The 20,774-nt window shown below is 40.1% G+C and overlaps 2 protein-coding genes across 9 annotated transcripts in view; one reads left to right on the top strand and one right to left on the bottom strand.

Annotated features, from left to right (window-relative positions):
• The window catches only part of nckap1 (NCK-associated protein 1), a 27,723-nt gene extending 18,616 nt beyond the window's left edge, over positions 1-9,107 (bottom strand). For all 7 annotated transcript variants that reach the window (XM_079168484.1, XM_079168488.1, XM_079168485.1 and 4 more), the window contains exon 1: positions 8,817-9,107. In XM_079168484.1, coding sequence (XP_079024610.1) covers positions 8,817-8,924 — 108 coding nt within the window. In that variant the 5' untranslated portion in view covers positions 8,925-9,107. The remainder of the gene's footprint in view (positions 1-8,816) is intronic.
• On the top strand, positions 8,364-20,774 carry LOC306702796 (dual specificity protein phosphatase 19-like). Of its 2 annotated transcripts, XM_079168494.1 has the most exons (6): positions 8,364-8,433; positions 9,149-9,196; positions 10,618-10,866; positions 15,091-15,137; positions 17,425-17,577; positions 19,858-20,774. In XM_079168494.1, exons 2-6 carry the CDS (start codon positions 9,151-9,153, stop codon positions 20,038-20,040), a joined length of 678 nt encoding a protein of 225 aa, XP_079024620.1. In that variant the 5' UTR covers positions 8,364-8,433; positions 9,149-9,150; the 3' UTR covers positions 20,041-20,774. The 2 variants fall into 2 exon arrangements, with proteins under 2 accessions (XP_079024620.1, XP_079024621.1); XM_079168495.1 differs by lacking the exons at positions 8,364-8,433; positions 9,149-9,196 and adding an exon at positions 10,056-10,207.

Genomic DNA, 20,774 nt, shown 5'->3' with positions numbered 1-20,774 from the left:
AGGGAGAGAACTTAAGTACAGAGAAAGAGACAGAGAGAAAGCCCTGTTTGTATCGGTTCACTACACCTACAGATCTGCCTCTTACTTCTTAGATTACTCTCATCTACTCATCTTAGTCGGTGTCTGACCGACAGCCCCGACTCTGGCAGGAAGCAGCAGCGCTCATGCATTATGGGTAGTGTCGTAGTGAAGGGGCGAGGAACATGTGGTGCATGCATGTGCCACAAACAAAGAGTGAATGTTTAGAGTTTATCGGAGGAACAATCCTAGAAGAGGTCAGTGCCTTTGACCCTCCTGAGGATTCACTTCCTTCGTGGTTCAAGTCTAGCAAGTGGAAGCACACATTTACAAAAAAGGCCGTAAAAAGTTACCAAACACGAGACGCTATGCTATGAATGGTTCTACCCGCTATATAACACGTCACAGCTAATGAACCGACACCACAACCACAGACCTGGATTTCAGTTTGCATGGACAGCCAGTGCAAAATGAAAGCAGGAAACAGCAGCAACATGCTGGTTCACACGAGCACAGGAGGCCGACGGACGTGTAGCAGTTGGGATTCTTACTTTATTGTCATATGTTTTATATGAGTCACATTTTGAGCTGTGGTCCCGAGTGAAATGCACCACACTGCTGACAACTGGAAAGGTTGGAAACCCTCAACTCACAGAGATCAGTGTTAAAAATAACCTTTCTGCCATTGAGGAATAAAACTTTTAGCATCCTTTTAGCGTACAGATTAGCTGCGACACAAATCACACCAGAGCCCCTAATGAGGATTTCGCTGGTTTAAATGCCACTTTGCATCTGGTATAATTCTACACGGGATGCAAAATGGTGCAGGTGTAAAATAGGTCAATTATCCTGAGAGGTAACAACAAATTGAAGAAAAGATCTACCCCGCAGAGAAAAACTAACTAGATACGTATCATGCTAGATTCTTAGTCAAAAAAAACATCTCGGGTGGTCTGTTTAGTCCGTTAGCTGAAGCTAATTCACGCGCTAATACCACCAGAAAGCATGCGGACTTCTTGTGAAGTTGGCTCTTAAATGCACACCTACTTCTGCAGGGTTTCACACACAAAACACTTGAACACTTAGGGAGGGAGGGGGGTGTTTGACACAGAAAAACATACAACACCGACATGAGATCAATACCCATCACGGACACAGACCGGACCTCCAGCCTCAGCTTGCTTTCCTTGCGCTCACTTCTCTCACACCTGATCAGAGTTTCAACTTCCGGCCAAAGGAGTTCTGTTCAGGTGTGCGAGAGGCCAGACTGGATTTTAACTGTACGTAAAAATGAGAAGCAAGGAATCAAGATGCGACCGTTTAATCCATGCAAAAAGCACGAGCCTTGTTCTTCTGATGACAACACACCACTAGCCTCACCCTACACACAACAGACTGCTCTCTACATCCAACAATGTCGTTATTACCCTTTGACTCACGCCGGGGAACTGCAGAGTAAAGAAACACTGAGCGGTTATTACACAACATTTGGTATCCTGACTAAAAAGGACTACACGCGTGTTTTACATGTTTTAGCCCAAACTTAAAGGTCTCAGGTCTGCGCTGATGATTTGTGCTTTTATTTGTTCAACGTCTGCGCTCTGCATTAATTTATTGATTGAATGAACTTTTCCGACTTACTTACGTACTTGATGGTGCGTTCAAATGATCGTAGGAAGCTCTGACATCCCAGACTTGTGGGCAAGCTACCAACAGCCAAGAAACTACCCAAATCACATTGTTCTAACCACCCGGTTTGATTAGATGTCAGAAAGTCCCACGATCACTTGAAAGCCACAAAGAATAAAGACTAGTTCAGTGACGTGAGTGACAGAGAGATAAAGGGAACACGTTGACATTCAATGCCTGTGCTTTGGGTAATTGTTGGCAGTAATGCAGAATAGGTTCGACCTGAGTTGTAATTAATGGGCTAAAACATGCAGGACCGTGTTTTCTACTACACTAGCATACGCTACAGACCTAACCACTGCAGCATCTTTTAGCTTAAACTACTTACTCGTCTACTCTTAATTATTTTACTTTAAGAAAGGACAGAAGTGGCCGTGTAGCTGAACAAAAGCATGTCGATTTAATAATCATTCTCTCTGGCACCGTCCATTAGTGCTGCTGGTGGCTGGTGCATTAGGCTGGCTGGCTGGGTTTTGGGGTGTGGTGTGTGGGGGTAGGGGTGTGTGGGTGGGGGGGGCTGATGAAAGGATGGAGGTGAATGGAGGGACGGGGCATGGGAATAAGCCGAGAATCAGAAGTGCTGGATTGCCTGGGTACCAGAACAGACCTCCGTCTCTCCTCCTCCATCGTTTCTCCACTCCGGGTACTAATTAACAGCCGAGCTTCTCTAAAGAAGGGTCCCCACACGGTAACATATGGCAGAAGGGAGCCCGGACTAGACAGCACCGGGCCGGAGAAACCTCCGTCTGAAAACTAATCACGGACGCTAATCACTCGATGGAAATAATTCAACACCCCCGTGGCACCGTTACAGCGTTCCTTCAGAGTCTCCGTAAAAACCCACGGGACAAAAACAGGTACGCGTCCTCGCTGAGATGAATGGGTTTCTGTCTGTCATTCCTCACATTAGAGGAGCTCTCTCGTTCTTTAAAAGGAGGGATTAACCGCGGCATAGAAAGAAAGAGCTCCACAGAACGGATGGTTTCTTGTGATGAGCAGGGAGCCACTAGAGAGCCGCCACACCGGGCTCACAGCTGGCCGGCTGCCTGGACGAGGAGGCTGATCGTCACTCATCCTCCAGCGTTTGTCAGCGTTGTTGCACTTTTAAAAAAATAACTTTTTAGGATCAAACCGGCTTCTAAAAAAAAGAGAGCTGGTTGGCATGATGCAAATGTGAAGCGCAGAATCGACGGCCAAAGTGGTGGAATGCACATGAAGTACAGTTACTTAAGTACTTAAAGTAAAAAGTATAATATAAATATAACAAGATTTTGACGTACTTGAGATTTTCCATTTTCTGCTACTTTATACTTACATTTTGTAGTTTTAACTTCACTGCATTTATCTAGAAGCTTAAGTTTCTAAATATTTTACAGGTTTAGATTATTAATACAAAATAGATAATTCAAATCATAAATTCTAATTTATTATTGTAAGTTAAGCTACCCAGCAGTACATCAAGTCATTAAAATTAGTGCCACCTTTACCAACTTCAACATTACAGTGATTTAAACATTAAAGAATCAATAATGATATTAGAAATGAAAGTGGCTATTCTGCATGAGTACTGTTACTTTTGGCTCTTTAAGTATGTTGTATTGCTAATACCTTTGTACTAAAGTGCAGGCGTAACAGAGTACTTTTACACTGTGGTATTGTTACTTTTACTTAAGTAAAACATCTCAATACTTCTTCCATCACTGCTGCTAAATCACTTAATTTATTAAGTAGACTTTCTTCACAATCGGACAATAAGTGACGAATTAGCTGGTGGATTCTAATCAACAGTACGAACAGATCACTTCTATCATTTCTATCGCTCATCAAAACATATATTTCTTTGATAAATGTTTTCCACACTATCACTACCAACTCTAGGGGCTTTGAGACACACTGTAGTCGCTCAGGCTAAGTTACTGTGGATCAAATGGCTACATTTACATGTAATATTCGATTGTTTCTGGTATTCCCAAATCTAATTGTCTAGCTCCCCCCCCCCCCCCAAACAATAAACAATGTGCATGTGAATGCTGAATCACAAGCAGATGGATCTCCATTGAGGGTTTGTACGACTGACAGTGAATGGAGCCCGGCTTTACTCTCAGCATTACAGAATCAGACATGAAGAGGAGTGAGGCACAACGGAGAGGACCAACAGATTAGTACAGGTAGCCAGGAGCAGGAGCAGGAGGAGGAGGGAGGAGGGAAGGAGGTGAGGAAGGGTGAAGGAGGTGAGGAAGGGTGAAGGAGGTGGGGTTTCATCAGTGGAAGGTGATAAACTTTGCAAACCTTCCAAACTTGTCCTTGCTGCATAGGAGAGGGGGGAAGCATTGGAACGGAGAGAAGAAGAGAAGAAATCAAAAAACAAAGAGCCCACCCAGACACACTGCTGGATCACTGGTCTACACACACACGCACACACACACACACAAACACGCACACACACACATGCATGTTTTAAAGTAACACAGAGTGTAGTAATCCTACCTACACATCCATTTTAAGGCTGAAATAATATGGCTGTCTTGAATACAGAACGGTGAGGAAGACAACGTTTTTTTTGTTTTTTTACTGGCTGCAATATTTGCTCCACATTTCCATGTCTGTTGCTTAGTAACTGACAAAGCAGGGTTCCCTCATCGCTCCATCGCTGGTGATGAACGTGTGATCGTGTTCACAGGTATTATGTGGACACACAGCAGCATGAGCCACTTGTTTCTGCCGTGTGTCCAGAAGCACTTTTAGAGGCGTTTGGTTGAAGCTATGGTTGAGCCGGCCGGTGGTGGAGCGGCACGATTTGACAGCGTGTGGCGTCGGGGCGAAATAGTGGGTCAAGAAAAAGGTTTTGGGGGAACTGAGAGTTAAACTGGTGTTGACAGCTGAAGTGTTAGATGGTTCATAATGTAGATCTATGTAGAGCTAGACCCACACATCTACCAGGCAGGTATTATAGATTTATATACGTCAGGGCTGTCAAAAAATGGGATTGAATATTCATTCATAAAAACACAGAAGTCTGAACTATTTGTACATATATTTCTATGACAGGTTTCGATTTATTCCTGTTGCTCGCTTTAAAAGCCTGCAGCGGACGAGGAACGGCTGATTCATAAAGGTGAGATGAGGAGTTATCTTTACGATACTTCACAACACAATCCTCACTGAGGTGGCAGCTGTCTGGAGGGAGATCGCCTTAAATGTCCCTACTTGCCGTTGGCTATATCGTACGTCATTTCCAGTAAAAAAACAACAACACACGTTTTCTGTTTAAAAAGTACAAACACCGGAAGACAGAAAGTACAACGGCCTCATCTTTTTAAGTGATTACGTCTACGGTCTGATCAGCTGATTGGTGGTTTGTTTACATGTCGTAGCGTAGCGTTTAACACGGTCTCTGCCGCAGTACAGAATAAAGTAGGTGAAGGAAACCAGGTTTGATGTCATTTGTTTTTCTCCCAGAGAGCATTCACGAATATATTTTTCAACTGTAAAACCCCAGCCTTTTACTTATAATTCTTAAAAAAATAATATTAATCAAAGGCATCTGTATCAAGATTGTTTGATTATGTTGTGTGCTTATGTTCCTAATAAAGGTGTAAATGTATCGTTAGCGCTTCTTTATTTAAACGCGACACTGACATATTAATATCAGTATCCGTCGGGCTAATTAACGTCTCTGTTACAAATACACCAACGCGATCAAATCCACCAGATCAGGATTGTGATCTTTACTCAGCGGATCAGGTATTAATCCACATTAAATACAACTTCTGTAATAATGTCATTAAGAAACTCTGTGATTCCACCATCAGTTTTTTATATGACAGATATCAAATTGGTACTAAAGGTTCAGGTATAGAATCAGGGGAGAAAAATGGCATTGGTGCGTCCCCACTTCTGTTGCTCTGGTTTGTTACCAGTTTAATTCTCGGGGATTCTAATGAAGCGTAACTACACATCGTGGATCGGTCCGTTTTCTTATCTGTTGTCGAGCTTTCTTCTTGGGAAGTAAAAGAAAAAGAGGAACAAGAACAGTTAAAGGAAAAAGGTCAGCGAGACAGAATGGGTGAGTTATTAACACTCATATTGACTCTCATTTGATCCCTTTCTGCAACATATTCAATGTAGACTCTGTCAGTATTTAACCGGCTCTGCTTTAAACCAACTTGCTCATGTATTTCTAATAGTATGTATTACATAAGAAGAGGTCCCTCTGTGTTTATGCAGAGTCACACTGCAGGAGAAACGGATTTCCCTCGGCACACGTTTAGATGTAAACCACAGGTGTGCAGTAATGCCAATGGAGGGACAAGAGTCTGCATGTTTGTTACCCAGGTCACTCCCAACGTTTGTCTCTTGACATCAAATAGAAATATTAAAATGAGCCAAAAGTCTGATAAAACTCTGTTTGTACTGCATTGTCCCAAGGGAACAAAGCCATTTTTGATTAATGAGAAATTTACGGAGGTCTGGGGCAATTTGCCCTCAACAGCTCATAAAATACCGTTGAAATGTGAAATGTGTGGTAAGCATGCCCCCAGTAATCAGGGGGGCTCATCATTAAATGTCAACCTGGAATTATTTCTCCCCAGAAAGGTAATTATTCATGTTTGACTGCAGCTTCTGTCCCCTCTGAGCCACCGTAGCTACGCTTATTACTGTATTCTGGGCAACAAAAAGAAGATTTTGTTGATCAGAAAACAGCTGCTGTGAGTGTGCAGCATGAAGAAGAAGAAGAAAGTGTTGGCACCACACAGCCAGTAGAAGAAGAAAGTCCTGATCTCACACAAACCACTTCATCTTTTAAAAAAACTAAACAATCAACAGGAAAACTGTGGAGACTGAACTAGCTGGACTTAGAGAGGGGGAAAAGGCAATATACTACCAATACATCCCTGTTATATAAACCGACTGGTAATTTACCAATACAAATATAATTATCATAGCTATGATCAAATGTATTTGAACTTAAATACTCTAAGTGTTGTGTGCAAGACAAAATATGATGTTAGAAGGTCCACCGGCTGAATGATAAGCACAGCAAACAAAAAACGTTAATGCCACTCAGCCAAGATTAAGTGAGGTGAAAATATATTTTATTTCTGCAGATAGTCAATGGCGTGTAATTAGTGAATATGCTTAAAATGGAAAAGAGCATTGCTGTGATCTTAGATGGTAATGTTACCGTTAGTGAGCATGAATTACTGTCTCCCAAAGGTAGAAACAAGACCACCAAGTCGGTCTCCTGTGTATTCATTTAGAAACATAATCAAGATGATCCGCTGGTGTTAAATTAGAGGCACTTTGTGAAGGAATTTTAGAAATAATAAAAGATTAAACCGGTCTCTAAATTGCTGTTGAGGTTAGCAGAATGAGCGCACTGATTGTAGCACAGGTTACTGTCCCGGTTCTTTCGTTTCTAGCTTTGGGATGAGGTCGTTATTGGATGCTTGGAGAGTTTTTTCCTCATGTCACAAGGTGAAATAAGGAATAAAGAACGCATGAACAGCATTTTAAGTCTGGAAATATTCAGAAGCCTTATGGTGAGGCAGATCAGGAGAGATATGAAGATGATGGGACAGACCAAAAGCAAAAAAGAAAGGAAGGAAGGAGGGAGGAAAGGAAGGGCGTACTAAGAAGAGTAATCAGTAGCAAAATCTCTACGATTGTGTCTTGACTGCTGATATAACTTACACAGAGAATAAAAATACATGTGTTCACCATGGGAAGTAAAAAGTTTAGACCCACTATCCTGCCACACACAAACCACTGGTGTTATACTGTACACTATATTTATATTTAATATATATATATATATATATATATATATATATATACTATATTTGACCTCTTTCCCTCTCTCTCGTCTTGTTTTATTCATCACACATACCCAGGCACAAAGGCTCGTAACACACAAACAGACCCACTATCCTCCCACACACAAACCACTGGTGTTATACTCCAGCAACACAATTAAGACTCTGTGACATTAATTAGACATGTTATAGTTGATATCACTGTGTCTATTGCAGTGTAACAGTGAATACTGTCATGTTTATATCACTGAGAGGGGCTATATGTGTATTTGAGCTGAAACAATTACTGTATCTATCAATTAAGTGAGGAGTTCATAATGGATTACACAGATATTGAGCAAAAAGGGGTTTTATGTTATATTTTAATATAATAGACTGAATTATTTTTAGTCATCATAGTGGACTCTGATGTTTTATATATACATATATTTATATTTTGAACCAGCTAACATCACTTAAATAATCAACGTTAATCGAATTAATGAGATTAACTGACATTAAAAGCAGCCGTTGGCTGTTACTTTAGCTTCATTTTCTTACAATACATTTAGCTAATAGCTAAATGTAGCTTTGGTAAAAAAACACTGCAACGTAAAGATGTAAATAACTGGCTTTTAATAATACTAATACACATTAGCATCAGACCGCAGCTGTGTTTTGGTGTGCTTCGTGTTTTGGTGGAGCAGAGACGACGCCCGATTGCTAACGTTAGCTTAGCTGGGGTTAGCTTAGCAGTGGTTAGCTTAGCTAGCAGCCGCCGCCATTACCAGCCGACGTTAGCTAGCTTTAACCACTACTTCAAGGCCTGGAGTTTTTTTTTTTTTTTTCTTCCCGATATCACCTCGGTGGAGCTTAATTTTAACGGTTTCTGTTTTAATTCACCTGATTGTAATTTAATATACTATCCATAGTAAGTTTGCATGTGTCTTTTAATCCAACTAAAAAAATCTGTTTATATCGTAAAAACGAAACGGGGCCACTTTACCGCAAGCTAACGCGATAGCTTGTGTGCTAGCAGTGCTTTAGCTTCCAGGGATGCTAAAGGGACACATTTGGGATGATACGTGACTATTGCCGCATATTAACCTGTTTGAAAAATGACATATTAACAGTGGCTAGTATACAAAAATAGCAGTGCTACATTAAACCAATAGAGCAATGGTCAGTGCTAGCTAATCAAGCATTCATACTGTCTCCCAACGTTAATATTGACACTCGTTTTGAGTAAAAGTCCATATAATGAATCTATATGGTTTAATGAGGATTCAAGTGCACGTGTGTGTGTGTGCGGACCTTCTTTATATTGTAAACACGGGTCAACATCCCGATGCCTCTGTCGTTGAGGATGGTGAGCTTTTCTGCCAGCTTCTGCTGGCTGGGCTGGATCACTCCGCGCGACATCTTCTCGTTAAATCTACCAATTCAATCCGAGAAGAAGACGGAAAAAAATATCACAAATCTTCCTGCAGCCTCTGGTTTTAGTGATGGGAAGAAAGAAAGAAGGAAGCTGTGTGGTTTGTGCCGATGTTAGATTTCTCCCATGTTTCAGCAGCTTCCTGTACTCCACCCCACCGTCTCCCTGTGTGTTTCTATTTATTTTTTTATTTTTTCTCTCTCGGTCACAGGGATGATGAGGAGTTGTCCTGGTTTTCACAACGAGGCTGGCTCTTGTGGTGCGTTCAGGGGCCCTCGGTAATAACACATGTCAGTACCTTAAAATGAGTAAAACAGATTATTATCAAATTGTGGTATTTATACTTTCACTTGAGTGAAATATATGAATTATTCTTCCACCACTCCTGATACGTCTGTATACTGTTCCTTTACTGATATACATTCTGTGTATAAAGACTACTTATTCACTAATGTGAACTAATAAACATTAGTCCACAAAAAAATAGTGGTGGAAGAAATACTCTGATCTTTTATTTAAATAGGAAGTATCCATACTATAGCGTAGAAATACTTATAAATATACTTAAAATACCAAAAGTAAAAGTACTCATTATGCCAAATGGCCCATATCAGAATCACATACATATATATGTATATATATATATAATATTAAAATTATAGTGATGTGGAAAAGACTACAATATTAACACCATCATATTACTGTAAGACTACTAGTGAGAACAATATAATATTAAGCTGCTTTCAGTAATAACTGTGTCTTATACTTGTTTGTGTTTGTGGGAAAACTACAAATAAACTTGCCAACTGTGTTTTTGTAAGGGATGCTTTTATGTCAAATTGTATATTTTGCTATCTGTTTTTTAATGTTATCGGCATTTCAAGTTAGCAAAAGTACAGTTTAATTACGCAAAATTCTATTATACTAAACTAAAGTAGTATAACTGACAGACAGACAAATATACAGATATACAGAGACATAGGTTTGTAAATAAATGAACCAAATTCACAGCATTATTAGCCACACCCTGAGCACAAATCCCAGGTGAGTCGTTCACCCCATTTTCTTGTGAACTCTGAACGCATCTCATCGTTGACGCAACTTCCGACTCAGCTGTCAGTTCTGTGTCAAAGCTTCATCGTGCTCGCTACACTCGCTGTGTAAATAACACGATTTGTATCATACTTTAAATAGTATAGCTGCAATAAGCGATGATTTAACTTTCTGCGGGATTTTATTTTGTTGATTGAACTCAGTGCATTTAGACCAGGTGGGTGGAGGAAGCAGGAAATGGAAAAAGCTCCGTGATTTTGTTCAGAATGAGATTGTCTGCAGACACTATAAACCTAAATGACTACATTTCACATTCAGTACATGGGTTAACTGCTGAGAGTAAAAAAAGGCACTTAAAAGTTATGGTTACACACTTTTGATCAGCTTATATATAATATTTTATTTTAGTTATTGTGGATTTTTAACTTATTTAATATTCTTTACTGTTTTATTACTTATTTACTTATTTATACTACTTGTTTTGATGTTGTTTTTACTATGTCTCTTGTTTGCACGAACCACTATCCTGCTGTAATGACTTCCCACCATTTGATTTACCTCTACATTCCTGGATGTAAACAAATCATCTTCCTCTATTTAACCTACTAGTCTTCTGTTTGTTTTCAGCTGAGTCCTGTTTAAACCCTGGTGTGATGCATTCACTGTCTCGGGAGATTCAAGGCTTCTCCAAAGGCCGCCTGAAGAAACAGTGCACGCACGTCACCACTGTGATGGGCAGGAGGCTGCTGGAGAGGAGGGGTGATGGAGGAGAGGTAGTAGAGGTAGACGAGCTGGAGGAGGAAGGTGGATGTGGATTTGTTGAAGATAAAAGTCTGGACCTTCAAGTTGGTGTCGTCAGACCCTTCCTACTGCTGGGTAATATATACTAGTAATACTTCTACTACTACGATGAGTGCTAGAATACTATTGTTTTAACATTTATTTACCATAGCTTCCCTGCTCAACACTTAACCAGTATATTTCCATTATTTATACTGTTATTGTCACTATCTGCTACTGCACTTACTGCAGGTATTACTACTGCTGCTACACTCACTACATAACTACAACTATATTTACTACTATTACTCCTATCTACCACCGTTACAACAATTACCTTTATCTGCTACTAATACTTCTCCTGGATCCACAACTTCAAATAACCTTCCGTTTCTACCACTGCTGCTAGCTTTGCAACTACTATTTCAACTAAAACTCCTATCACTGCAACTATTAGTACTACTACTACAAATAGTAAGTAAAGTAAGTAGTTTATTTTTCAAATCATGCACCAAAAGGTGCCCACTATAGGCCTGCCACAATAACTACTTTTAGTGGATAATATATTGTCCGAAAAATAATTGCAATAAACGATATTATTGTCATTTTAAGACCATTTTATGCCACAGATGTAATGAAAATACAACAGCGTAATGTTATAAGTACACTACGTACTTTCAAACAGCAATTCACTTTTCATTTTTAAAGTATATTCAGACATTAGAATTGGAAATTGAAGCAAATATTAAGAAATCCTAAATGAATAAAACATAAATAAAATAAAACCAAAATAATAAATAAAAGATGTCGCTATTACCATTACTAACCGTTAAGCTTTTATTAGTTTAAGAAAGAGTACTTGAATAATGTAATCATGATTAAATAATATTTCAGTGGAAATACAAGTTCAAAAGTACCCTTTTGAAGCTTTACGGAGTATAATATAAAGTTAAATAGTTAAAAAAAATAGCACAAGTTCACAAAAAGAACGTTCATGAGAACACATTTTGATTTTATCTAAATCTAAAATGCAAGTAGATACAAAAAATACATAGTTGCAGTAATTAAATTAAAATTAAAATATTATAAACTCAAGGTTCACTGATCAGCTTTTTCTGAGCTTTCGGTTTTATTTGACAGCCTTCTTCAGCACATGGAACTAGTTGCTTTCTACTGCATTACTACTACTGCTATTATTAAAACACCTGCCACCACCACTACTACTACTACCTCTATTACTGCAACTAATACTATCTCTACTACTACAACTACTACTACTACTACCTCTACTACTACAACCACTACTACTACCTCTATTACTGCAACTACTACTATCTCTACTACTACCTATACTACTACTACCACTACTACTACCTCTATTACTACTACTACTACCTCTATTACTACTACTACTACCTCTATTACTACAACTACTACCTCTATTACTACTACTACTACTACTACCTCTACTACTACTACCTCTATTACTGCGACCACTACAACAGCTGCTATTAGTACTACCACTGGTGTCATAGTGTCTCAGTCACTTCATTATTCCAGTCCACTCATAATAAATAAATAAAACCTTAATAAGGAATAAATTAAAGTCATTCATTGTGACTTATGGGAGCTTGGTGACCTCCCTTTCAGCCGGAGGACGCAGGTCGACACCGGCACACGTCAGCATGTGTCCGTCCTGCTGAAGTGTCCTTGAGCCCGATATTGAATCCCCTCACAGCTCGGCAGGGCCGTTCACTTCTGCAGCTCACGCCTGTGCCTCGACCTCACTACAGGAGAATGTCTCTGCAGGGATCAATAGAATATTACATCTGTTGGGCTCAATAGAGGTGACTCTCTGCTGTACAGTGGGTCACTGCTAACAGCCTCACACTGTGCACGTCCCTGTTACAGGATCAGGCACCTTGTTGAACGTTTGACAGGTTGTCTCTGATGTTAAAATGCCTCTTTGTCATTGTGGGTTTCCATCACTTTGACAATGGGGATTTCATTACACTTGGCAGGAATATATATATATATATATATATATATATATATGTACACACAGTATATACTCTGTGCACCCTCAGCTCTCACTCTCCACAAGAACATTTTTGAATAAATTCAAAATAAATAAAGATAACATAAAGAAAATTCTTGTCTGTCCCAACCGAGGAAAGAACATTTAATACCACATCTAAAAACTTAAATATCCCAAAACATTGAAACATATTTTATTTATATTTATCTTATATTTATTTGCTGGACATGGACGATATGTGGTTCTAACATACAAGATAGATCAATGTAGAGACAGGCTTTTGTCGAGCAAGAAAAGTATATATTTTTTTTTCTAAATATATAATCTAAAGAAACTTTTAATAACATTTGCTATTCAACGTGACTGAGATCTGTCCTGCGTCGTGTGGCAGATTAAATTTGGGTCCCATGTCGCACTTTAGAAAATGCTGTAGAAATCCTGGCATTCCTGCATCTTTCCACAGATGTGTCAGTTTAAATCTGTTCCTCCTACACTGATGAGGCATATGGACCCGAGCTGGCTTATTTCCAAAGACACTCTATCCTTTGGATTTAGATTTACTTCTCGACGCCACGAATCTGGCATTATGTGAAAGTGGATTGGCCGCCGCAAAGACTGCAAATATTGCTACTTTGAAGGCGAGTGAGCTGCTGCAGAGTATATCCACTCTGTTTCCTGCCCATATGTCTCTTTCACGTAATTACCCAGCTCCTGCTACTCATGAAGAGTCATTGGACCAATTGAAGGAGACTGTTCCTCATTCTGTTTTAACTGTCTCCTCCAATGACTATGTGCTCTTTCTCAGCCGAAACAGACGTCCGGGGTCGGCTTTGCTGTTCGTATTTTCCTGCATTAGTCTCTGACCTGCGTCCTCTGCTGCATTTGTCATTCCGGCTGTTGTCATGAAAATCCTAAACTTCCTTTTCTGCAGCTGTAGATAGTATTGGATGTTTATTTCAGCAGCTTTTAAGCCGAGTGCTCCTCAACAAATCATATATATGCCCGTCTTTTTATTTCTGTAGCTGTAAGCCTTTTTAACGTTGGTTTCCGCTGACTGATATATTTCCTCCCCGCTGTTTTCTGTTTTCCTACTTAGTGATAAAGCTGCTGATATCCTGCAGCATTTGCTTTCAGCTGCTGAAGTTTTACACCCCCGAATTGACTGTTGTTGTTTTTAACAACTCTGTATGTATGTGAGGTTTCATTGCTTTCGATGTAAGACACTGTTGTTCCCTGGCAGAACTGCTCAGATCCTTTACTGAAGTAAAAGTAGAAACACCAAAGTTATCAATTATCCTTTACAAGTAAAAGTCCTGAATATAAAATGTTACTCAAGTAAAAGTATTTTCAACTAAATGTAATTAAAGTTTCAAAGTACTTACTATGCAGAATACTGCAAGAAATATTTCCATGATCCGTTAATCCTTTGATTGTATTTGTGATTAAGCTTAATTGTCTATAAAAATGTCAGAAAATACAGAAAAATGCCTTTTAAATGTCCCAAATCCTAGAGGATATCTACACAATCTAGTTATTTTCAACCAACAGCCTAAAACCCCAAGATATTCAACTGAGAATTATAAAAAAAAAACATCTATGTCTGTCCAAAATGTCATCACTTCCTGATTTTATCCTTTTAGACATTCGTGTTAAATTGTCATAATTAGCAGCATAATTAGTCTTGAGTCGCGGTGATATTTATTCATCTCGGAAAAGTTGCGGAAAAATTAGAAGAAATTCCCTCCAGGTGTTCATGAGATACGGGACACGAGTGAGGTCACAGTGACCTTTACCATTTCACTTCCAAAATCTCACCAGTCCATCCTTGAGTCCAGGTTGACGTTGGTGCCAAATTTGAAGAATTTGCCTTCATGCGTTGCTGAGATATCTTGTTCACGACAATGGGACACACACAATGCCTCCGGCTGTCACCACACGGAGACAAGAAAACAAATCATCACATTTTAGAAGCTGGAACCAGCCGACGTTCTGCACTTCTGTTTGATAAACAACTTAAAAGATGAGTCAATGTTTACAGTTTTAACAAAACCAGCTGCATCATCATCATAACGCTGATAGTACTGTACAGCCGAATTAAGCGGAACATTTTGTTTCTCTCAAACGGAGATGCAGATAAAATATTCATGCAGCATTTGATCATTTTATAACCGAGCAATTATTGTCAGCCTGCAGGAAGCATTTTTTATTTTTTTGAAATAGCTAAGCAGAGGCATGCCCTCTGGTCTGTTGTCTCCTCATCAAGTTGTTTCTGCCTTTTCCAGCCTCTCAGGATGCAGCCCACGACATTGACACCCTGCAGAGATATAAGGTCAGTACAGAGCGATCGATGGAGCGGCCGTGCCCTTGCCTTGTTGTGATCGTAGTGACATGACATTAGAGGTGTGTGTGCCGTCCCCGCGGGGGTCGGCAGCAGCCGAGCCGATAGCCGGAGGCGCCTCGGGACACGGTGCAGTGACGGTTCAGCTCAGTAGAGGGAGTAAATGATTACAGTACGTCTCCACATCAGAGGAATGTGACTACTCCTCTCTGCAGTGGCCGCTCCCGGGCGTGAGCACAGATTGCTGGCTGTGCAGTCTCAGGATGATGAATTGGGGAGGTTACAAATACCTTTCGCTTCCTGTTTCTGGGATGAAAACCTTGACTGCCTGATAACCAAAAAAGCAGAAAATGTTTTTTTTTCCCTCAGATAGGTATTGAAGCTCAGACACAGCAGTGGGCTCTAAAGGATGATTTAGAAAAGGATCTGTTCTTAGCAGTTTAATAAACATTCACTGGTGTCTCAATACAAAGAATTTAACATTGTGAGTCGAAGCGTTAGTTTGTGAATAAATCAAATCTCTATTCAAGACAGGAAAGGGATGAATCATGTTTTTGCGTCTTGGTTTTATCCAGGCGGCAACCTGTGTCGTGCTGCCTGTGTATCCTCTCCCCTGATTGCAAATAGAAGTCTATGAGAAAACGTTACGTTTTATCTGCATGCAAAGGGCAAAAGAGGCGGCAACCTCCGGTTCTGCAGAGTGAAGCCAATGCTTCATGTCTTAAACTTGCATTCTCTCTACTGACCAGCAGGGGGCGACTCCTCTGGTTGTATAGAAGTCTATGAGAAAATGACTCTACTTCTCTCTTGATTTATTACCTCAGTAAACATTGTAAACATGAGTTTATGGTCTCAATCTCTAGTTTCAAGTCTTCTTCAATACAGCATGATGTTCATTTAGTAAATGATGGTCCATTTAGAGTCAAACAGACCATAAAGCATTCCAGTGATGCTAACGCTGTCCAGGTCTCTGAGTTTGTCTTTGACTCCACATCCATCAAATCAGTTACCTCAACAGTTACGATTTCTGGCTGCCTGAACTTTACTGTATTTGCCACTCGGCTGGATTTAGCTTCTCCATCAACTCTTTAGTTATGGATGAAAAGAGCAACAGAAAAAATAAATGGTGCCATCTGCATAACAGAAGTCAGAAAATCACTTTTATTTCAGCAGGCGGAAGCAAATGACATCATCCATCTAATTATTTTTGCTACATAACTCGATTTGAGAACGGACCTGCGAACATGGCCGAGGCAGAGAATGATCAGACCTGGATATGCAATATATTTAAGTATTTAAAATGTTTTATGAGATTTTTAGGTTGTATTTTTTATGGTGCATTATACGATATTCAGAGCATTAATATAGCAGCAAATAACTCTTATCTTTGTAAAGATATAGAGGGGTAATGTCTACCTGAGCAGAGAATGAAGTCACTTTCCCTCTGTGTGTTGTTGTGTGTTGTTGTTTACCAGAGCTGCTCCTTGCTTTGTTGACATAGTCGGGCGTGTCTTTAGTGCACGTGAGCGTGCTCCACTGGTTAGCTCACGGCTCTGCACTGCTCTCATGCGGCGGTTAAAGCTGATAACGCCGTCCCGACCGATAGTGTTGTCACGTTAGCGTAGCGCCCACCCTCCAGTTCCCCCTCAGGTTAACAACGTTAGCGCTGTCTGCCGTAGTTTGCACTGTTAGCGCTGTAAGCACCGTTAGCTGCGAGCCCTCCGGCTCAGCCGTCGCCATGTTGAGAGCCGTGAAGAGGCAATCAAAATGCTTTCCAATCCCGTTATTGCAACGAATGAAAATACTGTTTTTTTGGGTGGTTTGTTCATCAAAGAGAATATTCTAACTACTTATAATAAATTCATTATAAATTAATACATAAACATATAACCAGGATTTGGGATTTGTTGTCAATTAGAAACATCTGGAATATCCCTTTTTTTAACTTGTGAAAAAAGAGAATGTTAGATGTGACAAGCGGTCTAACAGCAGATGTAGAGGAGGGGAGAAGTCAGTCCTCTGAGGCAAGCTAATTTAAGCGAGAGAAGACAGATACTGCGGAACCAATTGGAGCCATCTGTCTTCTTTCCCGTCTGCCTCTTCATCTCTCTGCGTCGACCCTCGTCTTGCTCCGTCTTCCTGCCCTCTCGCTCAGTCAACGTTCAGGTTGCGTCATGTCATCAATATGGCTGACAGAATATCTCTCTCGCCCCAAAACAGTCTATACGACAAGTCAATGCTCGGGGAGGTCATTTGGTGTCTCTTTCTCCCCTGTCAGGTGTCTCATGTGTTAAACGTGGCCTACGGAGTCAGCAACCTGTTCCCAGATCAGTTGGTTTATAAGACGCTCCAGATCCTGGACCTCCCAGACACGGACATCACTTCGTATCTCGGGGAATGCAGCTCCTTCATAGATCGGGCACGAGAAGAGGTACACACATTCATGCACAATACGTCTTTACAAGTAGTACAGTCTCAGATTAAACATGTTTACTGCCTTGAAGAAAAGTTTGACCTATAACCTCCCGTAGAACTATCACAGGTCATTTTTACACAAATGCAACACATTATTGAGTGAGAGGTCAGGCTAGCCGTTCCCCCCTGTTTCCAGTCTTTGTGCTAAGCTAAGTTAGCTTCAGATTTACCACAAACACAAATATTAGCCTCTTTCAGTTTTATGTGTTTATGTAGCGTTATTAAACATTGATTATTTGCCATAATTGTGATAAATACCTTTTGATTCACATTATTTTAAAAGCAGCATTTTAATGTTGTGGTTTGTTGAGGTGGAACTCATTTTAGGTATTCTATATACTGTTGTTTATATTAACTACACAGAATAATATTCAATATGCCCGCTATAGGTTTTTAAAATCTTAATATCTAGTAACAGATAAACATAGAGGAGTAAAAAGTATTTCTTTCTTAAATCTAGTGGAGGAGAGAAGTATAATGTGGTGTGAAATTGGAATAACCGAGCAAAGTACAAGTACTTTAAACTTCTACTTTGGTCAATGTACTGAGTCAGATACAGATGCATACACACGCACACACACACGCACACGCACACACACACACGCACACACGCACACACACACACACACACACACACTCTCACACACACACACACACAGTTCAATGGTTTTACCAGATTAAAAAATGCATTAAAATACGTTTCTTTTCTCAGACGGCTCATGTAGCCTAAAAATGCCGTATTTTACATCAGCCGGCTAATTGAACATGTCAGTGTGCACACACAGCTATTCTGCTTCCTCACTGCGACGCATTAACATACATCTGCAGCAGTCAGTTATCTGTAACTCAGCACAAAGGAGAGGCGGGTGGTCGGAATACCTAATAAAAGACCATGCTGGGGTCATTTCATGCAGAAAGTCAACGTTTACGCTCACACCTTTTTTTCCCCCTCGGTCGCTTCCTGTGCAGCATGTAATACTTTTTAAGGGATTATTTCCAGGCAGAGCATTATTTCCTCTGTGTGTGTGTCTGGAGATTGACCGTAAGCAGAACATAATGCGATGTGAGCACTGATATGAAAACACTCAACTCGAGCGCAGTGAAATAACAGCAAAACAAGAAACTCCGACAAAACCAAATTAAGTCTCCGTGTTCGCTGTGATGGATTATCTTGCTCGGGCAATTTTCAGTTTGTTCTGCAGAAGTTTTCTGTTGTTGTTTTTTCTAAAGGAAGGAAAACAAGAGCTGATATGCGACTGCAGACACCAGCACAAATAATATAAAGCTGCAGAGAAACCCTCTTTGATTGATAGAAACTTATTAAAGACCGATGTCATTCCTTCTCCCTGCGTGTCCTGCTTCATTTGATTGTATTTTACCCAGAGGAGCTGCGTGATTGGGTCACATTTTGAAATGAAAGCAGAGTGATAACCGTGATAACATGTCAATTACAGCAACCAAAGCCAAGCACGTGTGTGAAGCCACAGCTCATTTAAATCTCCTGTCCCTCAGTGGGTATTAATTGACATGTAAAATAAAAAAATGAAAATGTGCCTACGGTTTCCGTTCTGCTGCTCCCTCTCAGGCAGAAGAGAGACTTTCATTCTGTGATGGGAGGCTCCACGCTGAATAAAACAGACAAATGTGTCAATATGCGGAGCTTCGGTTCTGCGCCGTGGGCCTGCACGCATTGTCTCAAGATGTGGCTGGAATTTTAAAAAATTCATTTCCAGCACTGGCACTTTGGGCGGTAAAATAATTACATCAACATTAATATTAATCATACCGCAAATTTTTTGACACGCAGAAAACCACTGACGCAGATTTATTCCGTCTCACTTTGCTCTACATGCTTCTGACTAATGCTGCTTTCAGAGGTGTTGGAAAGTCAGAAGTGAAGAGATGCCGGGAAATGACTCTTCAAGCTGATATTTCAACATGTTTCTCATTTTGAAATGACAAAAAAAAAAGACAATACAACAGAGCAGGATGTTTAAATGTCACCCTTTAAACAAATTGAATTCCATTTGCCTCTGTTGTATCGTGGCTTTCAGCAAGAATCGCAGAGGAATACGTTTTTGTAACAAACAGAACAATCCATGTTTCTCAGATTCTTCTCAGATCACGTGACCACTTGAACATGTGGAGGTTGTAATTAAAGACCAGTTCTCTTATATATATATATATACAGTATATATCGTCTCTGTTGTGTCACACTCTCTTTCTCTGTCCACAGGACGGCGTAGCGCTGGTCCACTGTAACGCGGGCGTATCGCGCTCTACCTCCATCGTCGTTGGCTACCTGATGTTGAGGGAGGGGCTGGCGTTTGACGATGCGTACAGTCAGGTGAAGATGGCGAGGCCCTCAATTCGCCCAAACCCCGGCTTCTACCAGCAACTACAGAGCTACAAACCGTAGCAGCAGAAACAAGCTTTACACAGTCATAGTACATCATCTGCTGTTTGATGCTGAGCAGGAAGTGTACAGTTGGTTTTTAGAGTTTTTTCACTGAAAACAGCTGCCTGACAAGAGAGAACCAAAACAGGAAAGTTGAGGACTGCAAAACCAAAACAATGAGCTGAAAGACGCTTAAAGGGGAACAGCAGATTTGGTGATAATTATCTGTGGTGGGTTGTTCATATTCACTTCAGTCATTTGATCCATTGTCAATAAAACAATATTGATTAGTGTAGCTTTAAGGAATTAGAAATCTATTCTTCAACTTTAAAAGAAGCCTTAAAAGATTTTTTTTTAAAAACACGCACAAAGTGTTCAAAAGCTGAAGGGATTTTCTCTTACCTCTGATTTTATTTAGAAAATTGTCCTCATGTTTTCTGTTTTAATAATGAAAATGTCAATGGAACAATCTCATCACAAATGGTTTGAATGTCTCGCTAAACATTAAATAATGTGATAAAGTATTCGCATTCAACATCAGGTCAAAACGTCATTGGGTGCCATACGTATCTTTGAGGTATTGCCCAGTTTGTACGCATGTGTTGAGAGTGTCATTTGTCTAAAAATAGAGAAAGTACATGAAAAACTGTCTGCCTTTTTATCCCACAGTAGAAAAATAAACTGATTTCCTATTTGACTTGTTCATTTTGGAGACACTTGTTTTCTTTGCAGTATAGATTGTGTTCTAATTAAAG

The sequence above is a fragment of the Pholis gunnellus genome (assembly GCF_910591455.1).
Source record: "Pholis gunnellus genome assembly, chromosome: 11".
NCBI lineage: Eukaryota > Metazoa > Chordata > Actinopteri > Perciformes > Pholidae > Pholis > Pholis gunnellus.
The sequence above is the reverse complement of the archived record's forward strand: the minus strand, read 5'-3'. Positions and strand labels throughout refer to the sequence as shown.